At 36.3% G+C, this 23005-nt stretch overlaps 1 protein-coding gene across 1 annotated transcript; it reads left to right on the top strand.

The window, feature by feature from the left end:
• The first annotated feature begins 9998 nt into the window (after positions 1 to 9998).
• Positions 9999 to 16841, top strand: LOC148728787 (uncharacterized). Its single transcript, XM_088725032.1, has 7 exons — positions 9999 to 10047; positions 10348 to 10619; positions 11114 to 11228; positions 12144 to 12269; positions 12960 to 12993; positions 13695 to 13821; positions 14663 to 16841. Exons 1-7 carry the CDS (start codon positions 9999 to 10001, stop codon positions 15194 to 15196), a joined length of 1257 nt encoding a protein of 418 aa, XP_088581158.1. The 3' UTR covers positions 15197 to 16841.
• Positions 16842 to 23005: the final 6164 nt, after the last annotated feature.

Genomic DNA, 23005 nt, shown 5'->3' with positions numbered 1-23005 from the left:
TTCATTCATGTTTTTACAGCGAACGGAATAAAGAGCTAACGAGTAGCTCCTTGATATTCTCTTGTTTTTAAATAAATTATGAGAGAAGAATTTTCTTCTGAAAAATGTTTCATTAGCTACAATTAATTCAAGTACAAAACAGCCATTTCATCAAAGGGTACGGGAATTTGATTAAATTGTTTATCATAATGACCAAGAATAAAGCATTCTTAGTTTACTTCCTAGGGGTTTACATATCAGACGCCTAAGGTATTTCCATTATCTCTGAGTTTTTAAATAACTCGTCAGAATTGACATGCGGGATAAGGTAGCTTTATTTCATTAAAAAAAAAAACATATATAGCTCTTGAATAAACATTGCAGAATAAAAACAACTCAGCCAATCAGAGAGTCAGAAGTGCTGGGTAAATAAGAAAACTTTGACAGTCATGGTTCACAATAGATAAAATTATTCCGGCTGATGTAGTAAGGATGACATCTGAGTTTCTGTTGCTTCATAAATTATTATTATGTGAAAATCATTATTTATTAAAGACTACGTTACTTAATCATACGTCGAGTCGAAAAACGTTCAAAAGATTCGTTTTTGGTGCACAACATCAGGAAATTTCTCCAGCTACGTTTGCCATGCATTTTGTTTCTATCTTTCTTGGATTATTGCAGCTCTGTTGTATGATACCCAAATCGCAAGGTTAGTTTCAGTATAGTTTCTATAGGACTGGCCATACATGTAGCAAGGAACAAGACTGTAACATTACACTTTCTTCTGCATTATAACAACGTGAACAAATTATTTATTCTCTATGGTTCAGAAAATGTGTTCACACTTGCAATGATTTCCAGGAGAAAAAGAGCTGAAAATGGTTGTAGATAATGAACATCATGTTCGTCACCTTCTTTGCGTGTGAATACAATATGAGCAGCTGTTTGGCACGAGATGACAGGAAACCGACCTCAGAGTTTCCCTTTAAAAACTGCTGCTTAGAATTGTCTCCGCGAAAGGTTCAAACGTTTTAAAAAACGACTATTCGGCTTTTTACTTAACGCCACAAAAGCATTAATGTTACCGGCCCCTTTCGTGGATTTCTCTACACGAAGCAATTCGTAGAGATTTAAAAAATAACATAAGATTATGAACGATAATCGTAGATCTCCTTCAGTTAAATTCTGCTCAGCAACGCTATTTTATTTCCATCGTATTTAATTCTCCGCTTCTCGCCTAAAGACGATTCCTACTCTGACTGAGTTTTTCATTGGAAGACGGATTTTTTGATTTGTGCCTATCGATTGCTTGCTTCTTTGCTACAACCATTTCTACACCTTTCATCAAACAAGTGAGTCCTGCAGGAAATCACCATGAGCTCTCGTCCATTATTTTGCCAGTCTTTGTCAGAATTGTCATTACTATTCGTTAATTACCGCTATTCAATATCACAGTGCACCTTTAAGTTCTTTGGGTCACTTTTGCTTCGTGGTGAATTGCCTCCAGAGAGAGTTAAAGAAACCTTTCAATTATTGTTTAAAAAAAAAATGGGTGAAACTTATGAAGAAGGATGTTGGTGAAGGATGGCGAGGATTCACATGGATTGCGCCTGAAAAATTTAAATAACGTTTATGATAATTCGTTACCGTTTTGAAAAAAGAAAAAAACGAGACAACACAAAAAAAAAAAGAAAAAGAAAGAAGAAAAGAATTTACGTCACATTTCAAAATCTCAAGTAGTTTTTCTCTAAGATAACATCCTGTCCTGACCTGTTGTTGATTTTTAAAACGTGAGAATCTCCCAACTGTTTTATCTCTGCAGGAGTATCATATTTCTACTGTAGACTGAGCCTAACTCGTTCAGATACTTAAAAATGGCTTTATCGAGTAATCGTCATATTTACTCCTCTCCAGAGGTAATATTCATAATGAGTATTAGGATATCTCAGTTGAGGAGCATAGAAATGCTTAAAAGAAGTCGAATTCACATGATTTTTCACAAGAACAAAATACTCTAAGCAATTAAGAGCGATGTTTGCAAAACGCCCATCGGAATATGCATAAATTTGTTAAACTTTGCAGAGCACCAGATAATATGCGTCAAAGTTGATCATTAGGTATATGCAGGTCAGGGTTCTCATAATACAGATCTCGCCTGCCTTGAACTAGGGCTTTTTCGACCAATTTCTTCCTTACAGAATAGTCCATAGATAAAAATACCATGTCATCCAGAAGAAACTACAGTCGAGGTTTTTTCGCATGACTTATCAATGATGATAGTCCTTATGCTAACAGCTGAAATACTAGGTAAACCATGATTATTGAAAACCGCAACCATCATTCTATTTGTTGAAGATGACATATCAGTGACAGAGATAATTAATAAGCTTCAACTGTATTTTCCGTTAAGTTGAAGTAAATGAATCGTATAAGTGTTGAACGATTCGGCCATGTACAATGTTTTGGTTTGCGTTCTTTTGATGAAACTTTGTGTCATAAAACTCAGGGTTGTCGGATCACAAGGTTTATATCGGCGAAAATCATATAAACGTCTTAACAACAGTAATCGTTTTCCTGTTTTTGGCATTTTGATTTAAGCTATAGCTTTGACTTTAATTTGTGTTTGCTTACAGTTTGTTTCTTTACTTATTACGCTAGATGTTTATGTCTGTTTTCTCTGAAATAACTTGCTTCTGTGATGGTGCACAGCCTATGGAAATGATGTTTGCAGCTGTCGGAATCGATCTAATATACTACCGGCAACAATCCACACCTTTTTTACTCCGTTTTAAAAGGAAAGGCGTGGAAAGGAAACATTTTAAAATTTTGTTGGTAAAAACGACGACATTCCTACTTTTTGTGCTGTCACGAAAATTCCTTATTCGAAATCAGGCCAGCTAGTTTTGAAACTTTTGTAATAACGATTTCTCCTTCTTTTGACCGAATAAAAATGCTGAAATCCTAAAGAGATAGTAAGATCAGTGTTAGAACCGACAATAGGAAACGCTTTTAACTGTTAGAACGCTTTAGCAAATGGGTCCCATTTTGAGCAAAGTCACAGGTAAAATTTTCAGTTTGCCAAAAAAAATAATATTTACCAGTACATCGTTAAGTCTAGAATGGCTGCCAATTAGCTACTCAGTTTACACCATGACGCTGTATATTCTTCGATTTCAACTCCACAGAACTTACCTTTCCCGTAATATTTAACTGATTTTGGATTGTGTGCAGCGCAGGTCCTGTTATTCCAGCGATTAGGTTGCGGCATTTCCAAAACGGCGTGAAAAAGCAATATGCCAAAAAAGCGCATTAGAGATTTATTTCGCAGTTAGGTATATCAACGAGTGCGGAAAACATCTATCCGTCTTCAGTTCCGAAGTGAACTTTACCTTTGGTTAATAATGTATAAGGGCGTCTCTAAATTTAACCTGCGCAGTGGGAGCAGAGCCCAAAACAATAATGCGAAAAATAAGGATGTTGTGAGAGGTGATTTCCATTGAGATAGACTTCTTATCCTTTGAAATGCATACTTTATCGTTGTTCATCTAAAAAGCGTTACTGAAACCCCAGGAACTTCCTTACCCCTGCCCCCACCCCGGCTGGCAAATAACGATGCTTGAGATTAATTATTGACAACCCATCAATTTCTGAGGTTTCATAACAATTTCCGAGAATCATGCTAACTTGTTAACTCAGAAGCCAAGAAGTTATCTGCTGAACCTTTATCAAAGGATGAAAACCTGAATTAATTTGGCTCTCAAAGAGTCTTTGAGACAGCTGACAAAAATTTGTTGAATCCACGCTGCTATTACTTTTTGCAAATTTCTTACAGGTACCTCGTCGGTATATCGTAATACCCTTAGTCAACTAGCTCTGAAGGCGCCTGACAACTATGACACTGTCATCGATATCTTATGAGACAACTGCAATAAGTTGATATTATGAAAAGGATGAAAACAAATTACTTCTTTGCCGCATCTTGAAAAAAATGTAACAACAATATGAAAAAACATCCACATCGAAGACAAAGATACTTGCTCTCTAGGGTAATAATTAAGCAATAATGTATATTGATGCTTTCAATGAAATAAGATGCTGAGTTAGTGGGGGTAGTACTTCAAAATCATTTTGCAATACTATATATCTTGGGCCCTGCGCTCTTTAAGAAGAAGCAGAGGGTTATGGGGGCAAGAGACGCTACTGCCATCATTATGCAAAACCTGGCGTTCGTTAGGTATTTCATTGCAGCTGCTTCTTATTGGAAAAAAGGTTTATTCAAAATTGCTTTATAGGTGATGTTCTTCTCAAATTTCCTTTGTGGCAGACAATTTACGAGCACTTCTCGTGGATAAAATTATCATTTTTATTAAAGCGAGAAACTTATTTGAAAACGTTTGTAAAGATCATTCCGCAAATACAGCTAAGGAGGAAGTCGGAGAATCGTAGAAAAATCTTGAGGAAAACTGCCAAAAAAAAAAACCAATCTATCGGTAGAATTAGCAGGGAAAATGAAACCATCATATTTACTTTCTTGATACGGCATCCAATGATTGCACTTAATTAAGCACGAACACGACGTAAGGGAAGACTAAAGAAATATAATATATCCATGAATACATCCCGTAAATAGTTTAATAATGGAACTGTTTTATCCAAAATTTGGGTGGAGAAAAGAGAGAGAGAGAGAGAGAGAGAGAGAGAGAGAGAGAGAGAGAGAGAGAGAGAGAGAGAGATAAAAAAGTTAAAACGGAAAACAGATAAATAATAAAGAAATAAGAAAAGAAATAAAAAACAATGAAAGTTGTTGACAATCAGGTTTAATAGCTTTTATTGGCTGATGAGAAATTGGGTATCGATGACAAACAAGACACTACTAGACCTCAATTACTTGTAAAGTTTAGCATAATTTAAATGAGTCATGATTTTCGCTATTGCATAAATAGCGCTCTCTACTGCGAGGATCGTGCATCATACGTATCTAATACCGCAGTTCTGAATATATGAGCTTCATATATTCATTATTGTATCTGATTTATCATCACGGGTTTATTACGAATCAACTTAACAGCCTGCTCCCAGTTGGCTTGTTAGCTCAATTGGTAGAGCGCTGCACTAGTATCGCAGAGGTCAGTGGTTCGAATCCCGTACAGGCCTGATTTTTTTTTTCAGGTCTGATTTTCGCTATTGCATAAATAGCGCTCTCTACTGCGAGGATCGTGCATCATACGTATAGTGCTTTTCTTGTTGTTAGCATATTGACCTTAGCTATGGCTCTGGCTTTAATTTGTGCATGGTTGCTCCTTGGCGTTCGCTTGTTATGCTAGAAGTTTATATCTGTTGCTTTTGAGACAATTTGGTTCTATGATGGTGCTCGGGCTATGGAATTTGTGTTTGCAGCTCTCTGTCTGCATCGATCTAACGAACTTCCAGCTATCAATCCATGCCATTTTTAAGCGTGTACGAATGCGAGTGTACCAGTGAGGATCACGATCAATAAACTTAACCTCATTCCAAAGCGGTTGACAGACCAATGCAAGACAGAATAAAGTAGCACGACCGAGATATCCGACTAGCCCGTACCCAGACCTTCGCCGTTTCAGAGCACGCCCACAACACTGGACACCAACCTAGGTTCCTAGAGGTGGATTGAAAAGTTATCGTTATTCATGTTTTTACAGCGAACAGAATAAAGAGTTAACGAGTAGCTTATTGACGGTAGATAAATTATCCTTATGTGAAAATCATTATTTATGGAAGACTACGTTAATCATAAGTCGGGTCGAAAAACGCTTAAAAGGTTGGATTCTCGTGTACAACACCAGGGAATTTCTCCAGCTACGTTTGCCATGTATTTTGTTATTATCTTTCTTCCTTTATTGCAGCTCTGTTGTGTGATACCCAAAATCGCAAGGTTAGTTTCAATATAGTTTCTATTGGACTGGTCATACATGTAGCAAGGAATTAACAACGCTGTAACATTACAGTCCTGACACTTTCTTCTGCATTATAACAAAGTGAAAAAATTATTTATTCTCTATGGCTTAGAAAATATATTCAGACTTACAATAATTTCCAGGGGAAAAAGCGCTCAAAATGGTTATTGATCAATAAACATCTGTCTGCACTTTGAAAACTTTAGAGATGGATTCTGTGTTCGTCACCTTCTTTGCGTGTGATTATAGCATAAGCAGCTGTTTGGGACGAGATGACAGGAAATCGACATCAGAGTTTCCCTTTTAAAACCGCAGCTTAAATTTGTCTCCACGAAAGGTACAAACGTATTAAAAAACGACAATTCGGCTTTTTAATTTAAAGCCAGAAAAGCATTAATGTTACTTACCGGTCTCTTTCGTGGATTTCTCTTCACGAAGCAGTTCCCAGAGAAAGTTAAAAAATATCTCTAGATTATGAACGATAATTGTAGAATTCCTTCAGTTACATTCTACTCTGCAGTTTTATTTATTTTCCATCATATTTAAGTCTTCGCTTCCCGGCTAAAGACGATCCTATTCTGACTGACTTTTTGATTGGAAGGCGGGATTTTTAATTTGTGCCTATCGATTGCTTGCTTCTTCGCTACAACCATTGCTACACCTCTCATCAGACAAGTGAGTCTTACAAGATATTTTTATGAGCTGTCACTCGTTATTTTGCCATTCTTTGTCACAATTTCCATTAATATTCGTAAGTTACTGTTGTTCAATATCACAGAGCACCTTTAAGTTATTTGGGTCACTTTTGTTTCGTGGTGAATTGCCTGCAGAGAGAATTAAAGAAACCTCACAATGATTGTTTACAAAAAAAAGAAAAAGAAAAAGACAAACAAGAGAATACAAAAAAAAAAAAAAAAAGAATGAAGAAAAGAATCTACGTCACATTTCAAACTCTAAATTAGTTCATCGCTGAGAGAACATCAGCAGTGACCTATTGTTGATTTAATGAAAACAAGGGAATCATCCAAATGTTTCATCTCAGCAGGAGTATCATATATTTCTAATGTAGACTGAACCTAACCCACCAGGCTTATATGAATAAACTGTTCAGATGTTAAAAAATAATTTTATCGAGTAATCATTATATCCACTCTTCTCCAGAGGTAATATTCATAAGGATTATTAGGATATCTCAATTGAGGAGCATAGAAATGCTTAAAAGAAATCGAATTCACAAAATATTTCAACAGAAAAAAAAATACTCCGAGCAATTTAGAGCGATGTTTACGAAACGCAGATCGCAAAATGCATACATTTATTAAACTTGGTAGAGCACCTGATGATATGCGTCAAAATAAATCATTATTTATGCAGGTCAGGGTTTAATAAGCTTTAATTGTATTAAGTTGAAGTGAATGAATTAAATAAGTGTTGAACGATGCGGTCATGTACACTGTTTTTTATTTGCGTTCTTTTGATGGAACTTTGCTCCATGAAATTCAGGGCTGTCGGATCACAAGGTTAGTATCGGCGAAAATCATATCTACGTCTTAACAACAGTAACGCTATTCCTGTTGTAGCATTTTGACTTAAGCGTTGCCTCTGGCTTTAATTTGTGTTTGTTTGTCATTTGTTTTTTTTTACTTACTATGCTAGATGTTTATGTCCGTTGCTTCTGAGATATTTTGGTTCTATGATGGTGCGCAATATTATTCATATGTACTGAAGATTATTACTAAAGCCTAACCCGCCAGGCTTGTGAAAATTAACCATTCAGATATCTAAAAGTGAGTTAATCAAATATGCACATATCTCACGTTATATTTAATATTCTCCAAAGGTAATATTCATTATATTAGTATCATGATATCTCACTTAAGGGGCATAGAAATGCCTACAAGGAATCGAATTCACTAAATTTTCAAAAGAAAAAAACATTCTGTATTTGACAAAACTCTGTTGAGCAATTTAGACCAATGTTTACGAAACGCTGATCGCGATGTGCATTCATTTATTGAACTAGGCAGAGCACCAGATAATATGTGTCAAATAGATCATTATGTAAACTATCCAGGTCAGGTTTTCTATTATATATGTCTTGCCTACCTTGAACCAAAGCCGTTTCCGACCAATTTCTCCCGTGTGAAACAGTACATAGATAAAAGTATCATGTCATCCAGAAGAAACTGCAATCGAAGCCTTTTGCATGGTGATAGTCCTTACGCTAACGGCTAAAACTCTAATTAAACCATGATTAATACAAACTATCATACCGGAAGAATCACTCACCCGTTAAAAATGACATATCAGTGAAAGGGATAATTAACTAAGCTTTCTCGGTATTTTCTGTCGAGCACAAGTAAATGAATCGAACAAGTGTTCAATGATTTGGCCATGTATACTGTTTGTACCTGCGCTCTTTTGATGGAACTTTGCGTCGTAAAATTAAAGGCTGACGGATCACAGGGTTAGTGTTGGCAAGAATCTTAACAACTACATCTTAACAAAAAAGCGCTTTCCCTGTTATTGGCATATCAACTTAAGCTATGGCTCTGGCTTTATTTTGTGCTTGTTTGGTTTTTGGTCTTTTACTAATCATGCCAGATCTTTAAGTTTGTTGCCTTTGAAATAAGTTGGTTTCATGATCGTGCAGAGGCTATGGAATGTTTGCAGCCAACTCTCTGCATTGATCTCACAAATTTCCGTCACTTCCATACCTGGGCCGACTTCACTACCAATCCATCCAAACTATTTTAAATTCGGTTTGAAAGGAGAGGCTGTTTTTAAAAACGACATCTCTGCTGTTTGTTCTGTTACCAAGATTACCCAATCGATATTCATCCCGTTAGTTTTCATTTTTTAAGGATTTCTCATTTTTTTAGGTCCAAAGAAAATCCTGAGTGATATTTAGATCAGTGTTAGAAATGACTACAGCAAAGGCTTTTAAGCATTAAACGCTTCAGGAAATGGGTCACATTTTGAGAAAACTCACGGATAAACTCCCTGGTTTGTTGTTTGGTCATCAAGACTCCCCAATCGATATTCATCCCATGAATTTTAACTTTTTTTTAAGGATTTTTCCTTAGTTAGGTCCAATTAAAATCCTGAAATCTTTCAAAGAAATTAGGATCAGTATTAGAAATAACTATAGCAAACCCTTTTAAGCGTTAAACGCTGCAGCAAATGGGTCGCATTTTGAGAAAACTCACAGATAAACTTCCCAGTTTGCCAGAAAAAAATATTTATCGTTAGCTCGTCAAGTCTAGAATGGTTGCCCAACAACTGCTTAAAATCATGAAACTGAATTTTCTTCGATTTCAACTCCAAGGAACTTAACTTTCCATAAGATTAAAATAGTATTGGATTTTATGCAGTGTAGGTCCTGTTATTCCACCGAGTGCGTTCCAACATGTCCAAGATGACGTGAAAAAGTAAAATGCTCAAAAAGCGCATCCAGGTTTTTCTCTCGCTGTTAAGGATTTCAATATGGGCTGAAAACATCTAACCTCACGTTTGGTTAGGAGTGAAAAAGTAAATTCATATTTAACCTACGCAGTGAGAACAGAGCCCCTAAGCGATAATAAAGCAGTCAATGATAGACAGCCAAGACAGGTGGACATTGGTTACATGGAAAATAATTGCCTGTAGATAGCGAACCACTATTTTATCAGGCCTAAATGAATGGTCTGACAACTGTGTGAAATGATCCCAAACTAAGTGACGTATAGCGATTTACGTCGGCCAGGAAACTCATCAGAGGACCCTTAAAGGATAATAAGACAACGCACGAGACATAGCCTTCCAAATTCCAATTACATGTTTAATATGTTAGCACCCTAACCCTCTAAAGAGTAAAAATATGCACAGTTCGCATTAGAGAAGGTAGGGGAAATTATTAGAGATATTATTTTTACACTATCTAAGAAAAAATTGAAATGTTTACACTGAAAGCAGATGTGTGTAAGAAATTGCGTTTTCTAATAGTCTGAAAAGTCTACTTCGCATAAATGTTGCTTCCCAACTGTTGAAATAAAAATTATTTCCCTATTCCCTGCGCAAAAGAAAGGTATTATTCGGGAAGCAATGGCAGCAGACGTTAGGAAATTTGAGGACAAATATGCAAAGGGCCAACGTTCGAAGCGGCAGCTTTATGGTGGTCAATTTACATTATCAACTCAGTTGATAAAAACCAAATTATCTTGTAATAGCCCCTACTGATGCAACATCGCAAGGTTAGCATTTATCCATTTATATACATATGATAAATCATGTTATCGATCCTTAGCATTATAAGGGAAAATATGTGATTGAGAATATGGTCGCACTCAATGAACTGAAAATGTAATGAAGAAATAGATAATTTTGTAAAAGGGCATCTATTTATATATTCCTTTAAATTCACAATTGAATGGTGTGTTGTTCACTCGACCAGCAGGAACTGACACTAGGACGCACCAGGCCACGGACATAAGAAGTGGTCTGTTTTCTGTTGACGAATCTCATTATTTGAATGTGCCTCGGGTTGGAATATTCTCGGTTTACGACGACATTGAGTGTACCTTTAAATGCCTTCAAAATCCTTCTTGTCTTTCTGTGAATCTGGCCCTGGGGATAAGATTATGGTGCGAGCTTCTGTCATCTGATAAATACAGCGTCCCCGAGGAATTCCGAAAGAATAAAAGTTCACATCACTTTTACATTGTGGTAAGGAAAGTGCTTTTTATGTTGTTAGATAGCTACATGCAATGGTCATGATTAAACAATAATTCAGGACAAGTAAAGTAAAAGATATTAGATACAAAAAGTTATAGTTTTTTTAGCCCTTAATTTGATCCTTTTCTTGCTTTTAGACTCAGGACAAGCCTGTGAACCTAGCCGAGTATAGTTGTTTTTCCAATATAGTGTTCTTTTATTTCTGCATTCATGCCATTCACCTATACTCTCCTTAAATAATCTATTTCTATATCTAATTAATTATTTTTCCTATATAATTCCTCTTGTTATTTCGCTTGTCAACCTTGGTTTAGCTGTATAAAGAAACACAGTCTTTGGAAATGCTAAAAAACCGTCAAAAGTGTCAAAAAATTTATATCGCAAAAAAGTGAAGTGCCACCTTGAGATAAACTCGGCTTTGTAGGCTGTGAAGAGGTCAATTGTGTCATATTTAAAATCATTGCTCTCTATTTCCCCTTTTCAAGATTAAATGTGCTGAAAATCCGTGCAAGAACAGCGCCACTTGTCAAAGTGGTTTCACTGACAAAGGTTATCACTGTCTGTGTCTAGTTGGATTCAAGGGTGAGAGGTGCGAAACAGGTAATCAAGAAACGCCTTTGCCATTTCATGGTACCCTTCATTCCTCAACTTTATATAGGGTTATAAAGGTAATGACTCCTTGAGAGGTGTTTGTGTCCGTTACACCATCTTTTCTAGCCGGTATTAACATAATTGAGTGTGTTGAAGGGCTACGCGCGAGTAGTCTTGATGCCTTTTTGCAACAATACTATAGAAGGGTTTAATAACTGTACAGGTGAACATAGATTAATTGGAAATGGGCGAGAATGCAAAGGTAAACATTAACTTTGGGCAAAATGGACTTTAAATCTGATAATTAGCTTATAGAAGCAAAAGACTAGTTATTTTAATTAGTAGTTTTTGATTGTGAACAACTCCTTTTTTGATAGATTACTTTTCTTCATTTCCCGTCAGCTATTGCCAAGGGTTGATTCATACATGAACGTATAAACCTAGATGTCAGGAAGATTGATGACCTTGCTAATTCTGAATTTGGCACGCCCTGTTCCTTTTTTAATTTGTTTCATAACTCCCATTCTTTCCCCTCCCCACCCTCTCTCTCTTTCTCCCATTTCAATTTTGCTTTCTATTGGAGTTAGTGGTGTTGGTGTTATAAAAGTTATAAAAATGGTCACTACCTAGACACCCTGTTTGGGGGGAGATTGAGAACTTTCCGGAAATTTTTTCGTCAAGAGTTACAAATATCTGTTTGACATGTTGAATAGAGGTTTATGGACCACTTACTAAGGGGAGGCGTGTCAACCACCTTTGCCACTCATTGTAGATGTAAATAAAACTGCTTGGCTGCTTAGCTAAACAACAGATGTATCTTTGCATGATATACACTGTGTAATGGATACTTTGGCACGAGTCCACAGAACTTGCAATAAACGAACTGATCTCGACACTGTGTTGAAGCTCTAAATTCATTTTCAGATATTGACGAGTGCAGTGAGGCTACACACAATTGTAAGCCTACTCAGGAGTGCAAAAATAGTCAGGGATCTTACCAATGCATTTGTCGCCCTGGAAATTATGGGGAGGATTGCCATATACCAGCGGGTAAGGTGGTGGAGGATTTTACAGGCATCACATGCTTTTCAGGGGCAACGGAAGGGAATCAGTCGTTACAAACAGGGTTGGATATTTCCCGAAGAAGTAGGGTATTATGGTATTAACGTGGCCCATTTTTTTCCAAAGTATGCTCAAAGTTATGCTCGTATTTGAAAACTATGTTTTTAAAAAACTGAACACAAACGAAGTCTAAATATTTTAGCAGTGCTACTTTTATTAAGATTTCCAAAAAGTTTTGCTCGTTTCTCCAGGGGTGTCAAGAGAATATAACACAGCCTGATGGGAGGATCAGGTGAATGCTATCGTGACAAACCAAAATCTTCCAGCCCCGCCCCTGCCCCCGCCCCCGCCCCCGCCCCCTCTCTTATCCTAGGCGAAAAATAATGACAAGTCCTTAATTGCTGATGGGAAGTTAGTTCATTATAGGCATCAGAGAAATTTATTTTAAAGAGCAGTATAACGTGAAGGAAACAAACAGAGGAATTTCAACACGCTTCCCACACTGATAACAAGGGATAGCCCTACATCCATATGGGACTGAAGTTGTGTCTGTTATGCAATCCATTATTCAAACTACCAAAATGGTTCATTTGCCATGTTTACAACTCTAAATCATAAAAAAGTAGATTATAATCATCGGAAACTTTTCAAACTGTTTCCATACTTTTGTTCTTGCAGCTTTGAGTTGCAGGGAGGCTTATGAAAAGAACATGTAAGTCAAAGCAAAGGAGAGGAAAATAGTCTTTATCGTAAAAGTATGAACATAATGAAAAAGCCGAACATAAATGGAAATATGAATGAGAATAATGATACCAAAACATATTGGTGACAAAGCATTAACCGCGAATGGTCACCCAAAGGTTAAAAAAACTGAAGCTTTCCCTGTAAAAATATGGGGACACAAAGGCAGAAAAACAAATTGAGCTTAAATACTTTCTTGCAAGGTAAAGTTTGAAAATGAGATGATTATTCAGAGATGAGATCATCTCAATGATAAGTATTATGTTGCCTTGTCTCCTTTTTTGGAAAGCGAAACGGCAGTGTATTCTTATCTAATTGCTATTAGATGGCCTAATTAAAAAAAAAAATAAGCCATTCACTATAGTAACATTTGTATTCAAGTTGATGGCGTAACTTACAGCTGTATCTGCAGTTATTTAAAGACGCAAACAACGCACACACACAAAAAATATATAAATGAAAACAGGGAGATGGCAGTTCCCTTGGACAATCAAATTATGAAAAGCATGGTGTTTGGATCGCTCAGCCTTATGTAAATTGCAACGGTTTCTAACAATAATGAATATGAAAGGTAACACCCTTGACATGACTTGTAAAATGTGGTTAAATAACAACAAATTATTTCAATTCATCACTACATGTGGTATCATATCTTGTAAATTATCTCTACAGAACTAAAGCGAGTGGTGAAATTACGTTGCTCCTTGAATCCAAACCAGTACCTATTTTCTGCCATGTGGGAAACTTTGGATGCGGAGGTGGAGGATGGACACCGGTCATGAAAATTAATGGGAGCAAGGTCAGCTTTTCCTCCTCTTTTTCCTTTACGGTATAGATGTAAAAAAAACCTGTGATACATTTCACTTCTAGAAGCCAATCAAACTTATTTTGTCCATCTTAGTTAGATCAAAGATTAGGGCTTTATCATTGGATAAGTTTTATCATGGGCAACGTATGAAATACCTTTTCATCTCTTCCCGTTTATGGGGTAATGAACAAGAAAAAAATATTTCCTTAATAGTGCGAACCTCCTACCTTTCGAAATAACTATCGACAACACGAAATATATAAAGGTGAGAAGTAAGAAATCCCTTATGACAGAAGCGATTAGACAAAGTTGGAAAGCGCGTACAGTAACGGTATTCACAAACATGCTTCTCCATAACTATATAGCTAGCTGCCTTAAGCTAGGATATATACAACTATATATTACATTTAAGTATTAACACAGATGTGATGACAATGTGATGACAGCACGGAAGACACTATGAAGGATAACGCTTGCTTCCAACAGCGATTTCCAATCTAACTTTGGTCCCTTTTTTCAAAGTGAATCCTGGTGTTCATCCTTTCATATAGTGAAACGTTTTTATTAAAGAGCAAATTAAACTCATTTTTACACGAATGGTTGAGCACCAGGCCTTGCTTTTAAATGAAGCTAAGGGTAATTCGGAAAGGGCCCATTGCCTACTTACAATGCTGTTTAACAAATAATTAGCCTACGTGAGAAAACTGACTGGAAATAATATAAATGCAAGGTCATGTACTTTGATCAGCTCGTATTCCACGAGGAATACAACTGATGAATTATGTCACGAGGCAGTAGTCTTGATTAATTTTTTTTTTTTATTTTTACCTAGAACACTTTTCATTTCAATTCTACATACTGGGAAGATAAAAAAGAGTATCACCTTCAAGGAGGCAAGAGTGGGTTTGATTCAGAAGAGACTAAGCTACCGACCTACTGGAGCACATCCTTCTCCAAGATCTGTCTTGGTATGAGGATCGCCGGACAACTCAGGTTTATCGTCATCAATAAGAAGGCCGACTCTTTGTACTCACTGATCGCTGACGGGAAATATCGCAACACATCACTGGGGCGTAACATGTGGAAGAACCTTACTGGTCCTTCTGCTTCTTTGCAGCTCAATTGTAACAAGGAGGGATTCAATGCAGATGCCTATGATGATCCCAAGCATAAGGTAGACTTATCCAAGGCAAGAATTGGTATCATAAGTAATGAACAGAATGATTGTCACAGCTGCGATTCGAGAATCGGATTCGGCACAGGAGGATATCCTCAGGAAGACAACACTTGTGGCAACGTTGTCAGACATGAAGGAGATCGCGGAAATAGAAACACTACGGCTATGGGATATATATTGGTGCAGTAGCAAGAAAAAGGAGTTCAAGAGGAGTAAAATGTAAATGACGTCAACAGTCAACACTACAGCCAAATGCATAAATGGTTGAAAAGAAAAAATCTAACAAACAGGAAGAAATCAATAATAATAATAATGATAATAATGATAATAATATTAATAATAATAATAATGATAATAAAACATTGGAAAGTGACAAAAAGAAAAAAACACCAGCAAACTAACAAACAAACGAACAAACAAACAAAAAGGGACACTGTGGTTTTGCCTGCTACTGTGAATTAATGGAATGATGGTGTTTTTAGGTCACGGGCTCATGATATCAATTGCAACATGTAAGAGCAGTGAGAACACTATACACTAGAGATAGAAAACAAAAAAAAACAGTAGCAGCTTCAAAGACAAGAATGACATTGAAAATCGGAAATATGGCTAGCTTTACCAAATCGGTGATAAACAGTTATTTTTTATTTTTTCGTTTAAGCCATTAAGGTAATCAGGTATTCTGCGTTGCATAACCTGGCATTTTTTCAACAACTGATCTGAGTTTGTAACTGAGCCGGTTTGGCACACTGTCTTCAACTAAAGTGCATGTATTTTGAACTCCCTTGCTGCACAGTCCCTTTTCTTAAATAAACACTTTTTTGCTATTAAATTAAGTTTCTACGTGGAGAGAAGTTTAAGAGAGGAAAGCGTAAGTTAACGTCTAATTTAAGATAACATGTATTTCGACATCAGTATGAAATCTGATAATTAGCTTATGATTGTAAACCACTGGTTTTTTGGGAGTTTACTTTATTCCTTTTTCCGTCAGCTATTGCAAAGGACATTTTCTGTTTTTGAATATTGACAATTTTCGTTATGAATTCGCTGTCAATTGTGTAGTTTAATATATCATGCAGGTGTGAACGGTGCCTAAAACGATTTCTATCCCTTGTTGTCACCGAGGTTTTAACGGGGTATGCGGAAGTCATAATCAGATTCGAGTACTTCGTCCATTAATGGAAAAGCTTTAAAATTAAAATCTCAACACTATTATCGCTTATCGTATGAATATCTAACGTACAATTACATTTATTCTTAGAAGATCGACTGTGGATAAAGTGGTGACACTGTTACTTATTATGTATAGGATATGCAAATAAATATAAAAATGGCAGGTCTCTAAAATTAAGATATTGCCTCTTTGATGGTGGAAAAATGACTCTAACATACTTTGCATAGCCATTGCAAGCAAAGTTTGATCTTCCTTTGTAGCCACTTCAGAGATTGAGAGATTGTGTTTTTTTTTTGTTTTTGTTTTTTTGTTTTTTTGTTGGTTTTTCATTTCAATTCCAAACATTGCTACACCTCTCATCAAACAAGTGAGGTTAACAGGGAATCGACTTGGGCTCTCACCTGTTTTTCTGCAGGTCTTTGTTAAAATTGCCGTTAATATTTCGTAAGTTACCGCTATTCAATATCACGGTGCACCTGTTCAGTTATTTGGGTCATTTTTGCTTCGTGAGACGATTCTATGAACATTGACCTATTGCTGTTTTAATGAAAGCGTGGGAATGTTCCAACGGTTTTATATCAGCAGGAGTATTATCTATTTCTACCACAGACTAAGCTGGAACCACCTAGCAAAAGTAAATGAATCGAATGAGTATTGAACGATTCGGGTACCGTTTTTACCTACGTTCTTTGGATGGAACTTTGCGTTATGAAACTCGGGGTTGTCGATTCACAGGGTTAGTAGCGACGAAAAGCTTATCAATGCCTTAACAACAACAGCGTTTTCTCTGATATGGCATGTTGACTTATGCTGTGGCTCTGGCTTTGCGTTTGTTTGCTGTTTGTTTGTTTTGTTTTTTTTTTTTTGTTACTTATTCTGCTAGATCTTTATGTCTGTTGACTTTGAAATAAATTTGTTCCGTTGAATTGGCTATAGAATAGATGTTTGCAGCTAGCTTTCGGAATTGATCTAATATACTTCCGGCTATAATCCATACTATTTTTAATTTGGTTACAAAGGAAAGACGCAGAAAGGAAGCAATTGAAAAGGATGACATTTCTACTTTTTGTGTTGTCACAAAAATTGCATAATAGATACCAGAACCGCTTGTTTTGAAACTTTTTCAGTGGCGATTTCTCCTTATTTAGGCCAAATTAAAATCCTGACTGAATCCTAACGAGATATTAAGATCGGTGTTCGAAACGACCATAGCAAACCCTTTTAAGCGTCAGACGCTGCAACAAATGGGTCACATTTTAAGAAAACTCACAGATAAACTTCTCAGTTTACCAGAAAAATATATTTACCGGTACATCGTTACGTCTGGAATGACTGCCGAACAGCTACTTTTACCCCATGACGCTGCCGATTTTAAGTCCACGGAACCTACCTTACCTGTAAGATTAATTGATTTGGATGGTTTTCAGTGCGGAACCTGTTATTCCTTCGAGTATGTTCCAACATATCCAAGATGGCGTGAAAAAAGCAACATGATTTCAAAATGGCGGAAAACATCTATCCGTCTCCAACGCCAAAGTGAAGCTTACGTTTGGTTAGGAGTGAATAAGAACGTTCAAATTTACCTTACGCAGTGAGAACAGAGCCCCGAAGCATGATAGACAGCCAAGACAGGCGGACATTAGGTACAAGGATAACGATTGCCTCTAGATAGCGAACCTCTATTTTATTATGCCTAAATGGGAAGTTTGATAGCTGTTCAAATAGTTCCAGGCTACATGACGTATAGCGATTTTTGTCGGCCAAGAAACTCGTCAGAGGACACTCAAAGGATAACAAGACAACTCATGAGACTTAGTCCTTAAAATTCCACTTACATATTTAATATATCAACACCCTAGCCCTCTAAACAGTAAAAACATACACAGTTTGTATCAAAGAAAATAGGTGAAATTATTATAATTGTTATTATTACTCGACCTAAGAAAAAGTTAAAATGTTTTTCAATAAAATAGAGATAAGGTACGACTTACATTGAAAGTAGATATGTGTAATACATTATGTTTCCCAATAGTCTGAAAAGTCTAATTACATGTAACATAAATATGGCTTCCCAACTATCGAACGAAAAATTATTATCCCTGTTCTCTGCGCAAAAGAAAGGCATTTATTCGGGAAGCCAGTGGTACTAGACGCTGAGAAACTATGAGGAAAAATATGCAAAAGGCTAACGTTCGAAACGTTAACTTTATGGTGGTCAATTTATATTATCAACTCAGTTGATAAAACCAAATTACCTTGTGATGGTCCCTACTGATGCAACACCACAAGGTTAGCATTTACCATTTATATGCATATAATAAATCAAGTTATGGATCTTCAGCATTGTAAGGGAAAATATATGTATTTCTTTAAATTCACCATTGAAAGAGATGTTGTTCACTCGGTCAGTAGGAACCGACATTCAGACGCACTTGGACATAAGAAATGGTCTGTTTTCTGTGGACGAATTCCGTTATTTAAATGTGCCTCGTGTTGGAATATTCTTGGTTTACGACGACATTGAGTGTACCTTAAAATGCTTTCAGAATCCTTCGTGTCTTTCTGTAAACCTGACCCTGGGGATAAGACTATGGTGCGAACTTCTGTCATCTTATAAATAAAGCGACCCCGAGGAATTCCAAACGAAAAAAAGTTCTCATCACTTTTACATTGTGGTAGGGAAAGTGCTTTTCAAGTTGTTAGACAGCAACATGTAATGATCATAACTACAAAATAATCCAGGAGAAGTATAGTAAAAGATACACGGTACGAAAAATTACACAATTTTTGTTTGGCCCTTAATTAAACACTTGTCCTGTTTTTATATTTAGGACAAGCCTGTACACCTAGCCGAATGTAGTTGTTTTTCTAATATGTTGTCCTTATATTTATGCATTCGTTCATTTATTCTCTCTTTAAATAATCTATTTCTTTATTCATTTTTCCTGTCTACTTCATCTTGTTATTTCCCTTGTCAACCTTAACTTTACAGACAAATACGGTCTGTACGCAAAAAAAAAAAAAAAAAAAAAAAAAAACCTCAAAACTGCCAAAAATCAATATCGAAAAAAAGTGAAGGGGGTGGAGTATATTGGGTGCATTGCATGCATATGCTTTTCAGGAGCAACGGAAGTGGATCAGTCGTCCTCAACAGGGTTAGATTTTGCTAGAAAAAGTAGCGTGGGCCGAGTTTTTTCCATAACATTTTCAAAGTGTAATTAAAAAAGTATAGTTTCAAAAAAAAAACGTAGAAGAAGTTTTAGTAGCATAGCAGTGCTACTTTTGTAAAGGTTTCAAAAGTTATATCGTTTTTCCAAGGGGGATCAAAAAAATATAGCAGAGCATAATAGGAGGATCAGGTGTATTATGCTGTCGGTAACAAACCAAAATCCTCTCAACTATTCATAGTTCCATGCTCCAAAGGAAACATTTTCATTTATCCAGTCGTCACAGTTGTGTGGGAAACTGCCTCGTTTGAAAAATCAACATGCATGAAAAAAATGTTCACGCTTCGTGGTTGAACGCAAATGGTAGTACTCGAATACAATTCACGATACCAAAATATATTGGGGACAAAATCTTAATTGTGGAAGGTCACCTGAAGATTGGAATAAACTGAAGTTTTCCCTATAAGAACTGGGAACACTATGGGGAAAAACAAAGCGAGTTTCAATGGTTTGTTGGTAAGGTTTGAAAAGGAAATCATTTTTCAGAGATCACATAATTTCAATGTTATGTGTTACTTTTCCTCGTCCGTTTTCGGAGAGCGAAACGGTAATATACTCTTACGTACTTGTTCATGATTAGATAGCCCGGTTAAAAAAAAAAAAAAAAAAAAAAAAACAGTAGTCATTCACTATCATTATGATAATACTTGTATTCACGTTAATGGCGTAAATTACAGCTGTATAGGCAATAATTAAAAAAACCAAAACAACATAAAAAAGATATTAATGAAAAAAGAGAGATAAAACCTCTCTTAGAAAATCCAACTATGAAAAGAACGGTGTTTTGGATTGCTGAATGGGAATACGATAAATGTATGGTTACGTATTTTTATAAGTTCAGTGTGCCTTCCTGCAAAGACCACTAGGGATACAACTGATGAGTAATCTTTCGTGCTGGTAATCCAGAATAGCTTTTTGCATTTATTTTTAGACCACTTTTGAGTTCTACTCTATGTACTTGGAGGAAAAAAGGTGTTTAAACCTAAAGGGGGCAAGACTGGGTTGATTCAAAAGAGACCAAGTTACCGACCTACTGGAGCAAATCCTTCTCCAAGATTTGTCTTGGTATGAACATCGACCAAAAACTCAGGTTTATCGTCATTAATAAAGATGCCGACTCTCTGTACTCACTGATCGCTGACCGGAAATATCGCTACACACCACTGGGGCGTGACACGTGGAAGAGCCTTATTGGTCCTCCTGCTTCCCTGTAGCTCAACTGTAACATGGAGGGATTCAATGGAGATGGCCACGATAATCATAGGTCTAATTAAGACTATTGTAAGGGAAGAATTGATATCATAGGTAATGACCAGTACCATTGTCAAAGCTGAGACTCTAAAATCGGATTTGGCAAAGGAGGATATCCCCTTGCGGCAATACAGGCAAATATGAGGGAGATCACGGAGATAAGAGCACTAAAACTATGGGCTATATATTAGTGCAGTAGCAAGAAAAAGGAGTACCACAGGGGGGAAAATGCAAATAGGACCAGCACTACGGCTAAATACATGGATGGTTGAAGAAACAGACACTAAGAAACAAACAGAGAGACTTCAATAGTTACTGTAATGAAAATAGCGATAATGATAATAGTACTAAAATAGCAATAATAATAATAATAATAATAATAATAATAGTAAAGATAAAACATTGGAGAGAGAGTAAAAAAACTAGCCAACGAACAAACAAACAACAAATAAACAAAAGGTCACTTTGGTGTTTTGCTTTTTACTGTGATTTGTAGAATGGTGAGGTTTGTAGGTTACTGGCTTGTACAAACTCAATTGTATCATGTAAGGGAGGGAAAACACTATACACTGGAGTAGGAAAAAACAGTAGCGGCTTCAAAGACAAGAATGACACCGAAAATCAGATATATAGCTAGCTTCACAGTATCAGGGATATACTTTTGTTTTGTTCGTTTCTGTTTAAGCCAGTGAAGGCAATCAGGTATTCTACGTTGCAAAGCCAGACATTTTGTCTACGACTGAGTTCGTAACTGAGCCGGTTTGGCATGCTAACTTGAACTCTAATGCATGTATTTTGATCTCCCTCGCCACAACGTCGCTTTCTTAAAATAAGCATATTTTTCTGAAACTAAATTAAGTTTCCACGAGCAAGGAAGTTTAAACCAGGAAAGCGTAAGTTAACGTCTAATTCAAGATAATATTGCGACATCAGTATCAGTTGTTTTTATTAGTATTTTGATTGTAAGCACCTCGTGCTTTTAGGCGTTTACTTTTATTCATTTTTTCCTTCAGCTATTGACAAGGGTGTTTTTTTTTTCTACAGAAGTATTATTACTTTTTCGTTATAAACTCGCTATTAAATGTGTAGTTTGATATATCAGAAATCATAATGACATTCGAGTACCTCGTCCAATATTGGCAAAACTTTAAAATTTACATATCTACGCAATTATTACCTTGAGTACAATATAACGACTTCTCGTGAGTCAAAGTTCAGTGGTTCAGACTTTCATTTATCGTGTCAAGATCTAAAGAATAAATACATTCGTGAATGCAATTATTCTCAACGGATCGACTGTGGGTAAAGTGGTGACGTTGTTACTAACTATGCAAAGATATGCGAATAAACAGAAAAATGACATGTGTCTAAAATTAGGATATTGCCCCTTTGATGGTGAGAGAATGATTTTATCACACTGTTCTTCTTTTGTACCCACTGCAGAGATTAAGATACCTTTTTTTTAATAAATAAATCAAAAAAGTCGAAATAACAAAAATTCCTAGTTTCTCGGAAGGGGGATCAAAATTTAGCTCCCAAAATCCCCCGGCCATTTTTAGTCGCTCTTAACTAAAGTGTTTTTGTCCTTAAACTTGAAGCACTATCCCGTGTTGGTTTTGACGTGTTTCGCTAGAGTTGCAGAGAAGGAGAATTTGTGTTCATGTTGAATTACTTTAGCTGCTGGATTGAGTGTGTTTGGAGCGTTGATATCGTTATCCAGCAGTTGCTAAGGTTGGACAAGTTTTATCGTGGAAAAAATTGTAAATGTTGATGTTGGCAGCAATTTGATTTTTTAAATTTTGCACCATTATGGCTTCCATGAAAGCTAGGTGTTTTGGATTGCTCAATTATGTAAATTGCAACGGTTTTTTTCTATAATGAACTGTAAATATAACACCCCTTACGTGACCTTTAATTAGATGTGGTAATTTAAGGGTTAGCATCAAAATGTGAATGAATAACAATAGTTTATGATCTCTTCAGAACTAAAGCGAGTGGTGAAATGATGTTGCTCCTTGAATCCAAAATAATTCCCATTTTCTGCCACATGGGAAATTTTGGATGTGGAGATGGAAGATGGATGCTGCTCATGAAAATTAATGGAAGCAAAGTCCGTTTTTCCCTCTTCTTCCTTTACGGTATCAATGTGAAAGAATCTGTGATAATTCTTACTTCTAGAAGCCAATCAAACTTATTATGCCCATCTTAGACAGATCAAAGACACCATATCAAAGACTTTTTCATCTCTTCCCGTTTATGGAACCTTTTACCTTTCGACAATGGTGTGGACCAAGAGAAATAGAGGAGCGGAAGCGATTGAAAAATTTTGGAAAGCATGCAAAGTAG

Source organism: Stylophora pistillata, chromosome 6 (assembly GCF_964205215.1).
Source record: "Stylophora pistillata chromosome 6, jaStyPist1.2, whole genome shotgun sequence".
Lineage (NCBI taxonomy): Eukaryota > Metazoa > Cnidaria > Anthozoa > Scleractinia > Pocilloporidae > Stylophora > Stylophora pistillata.
Note: the sequence above shows the minus strand (reverse complement) of the source record. Positions and strands in the feature narration are given on the sequence as shown.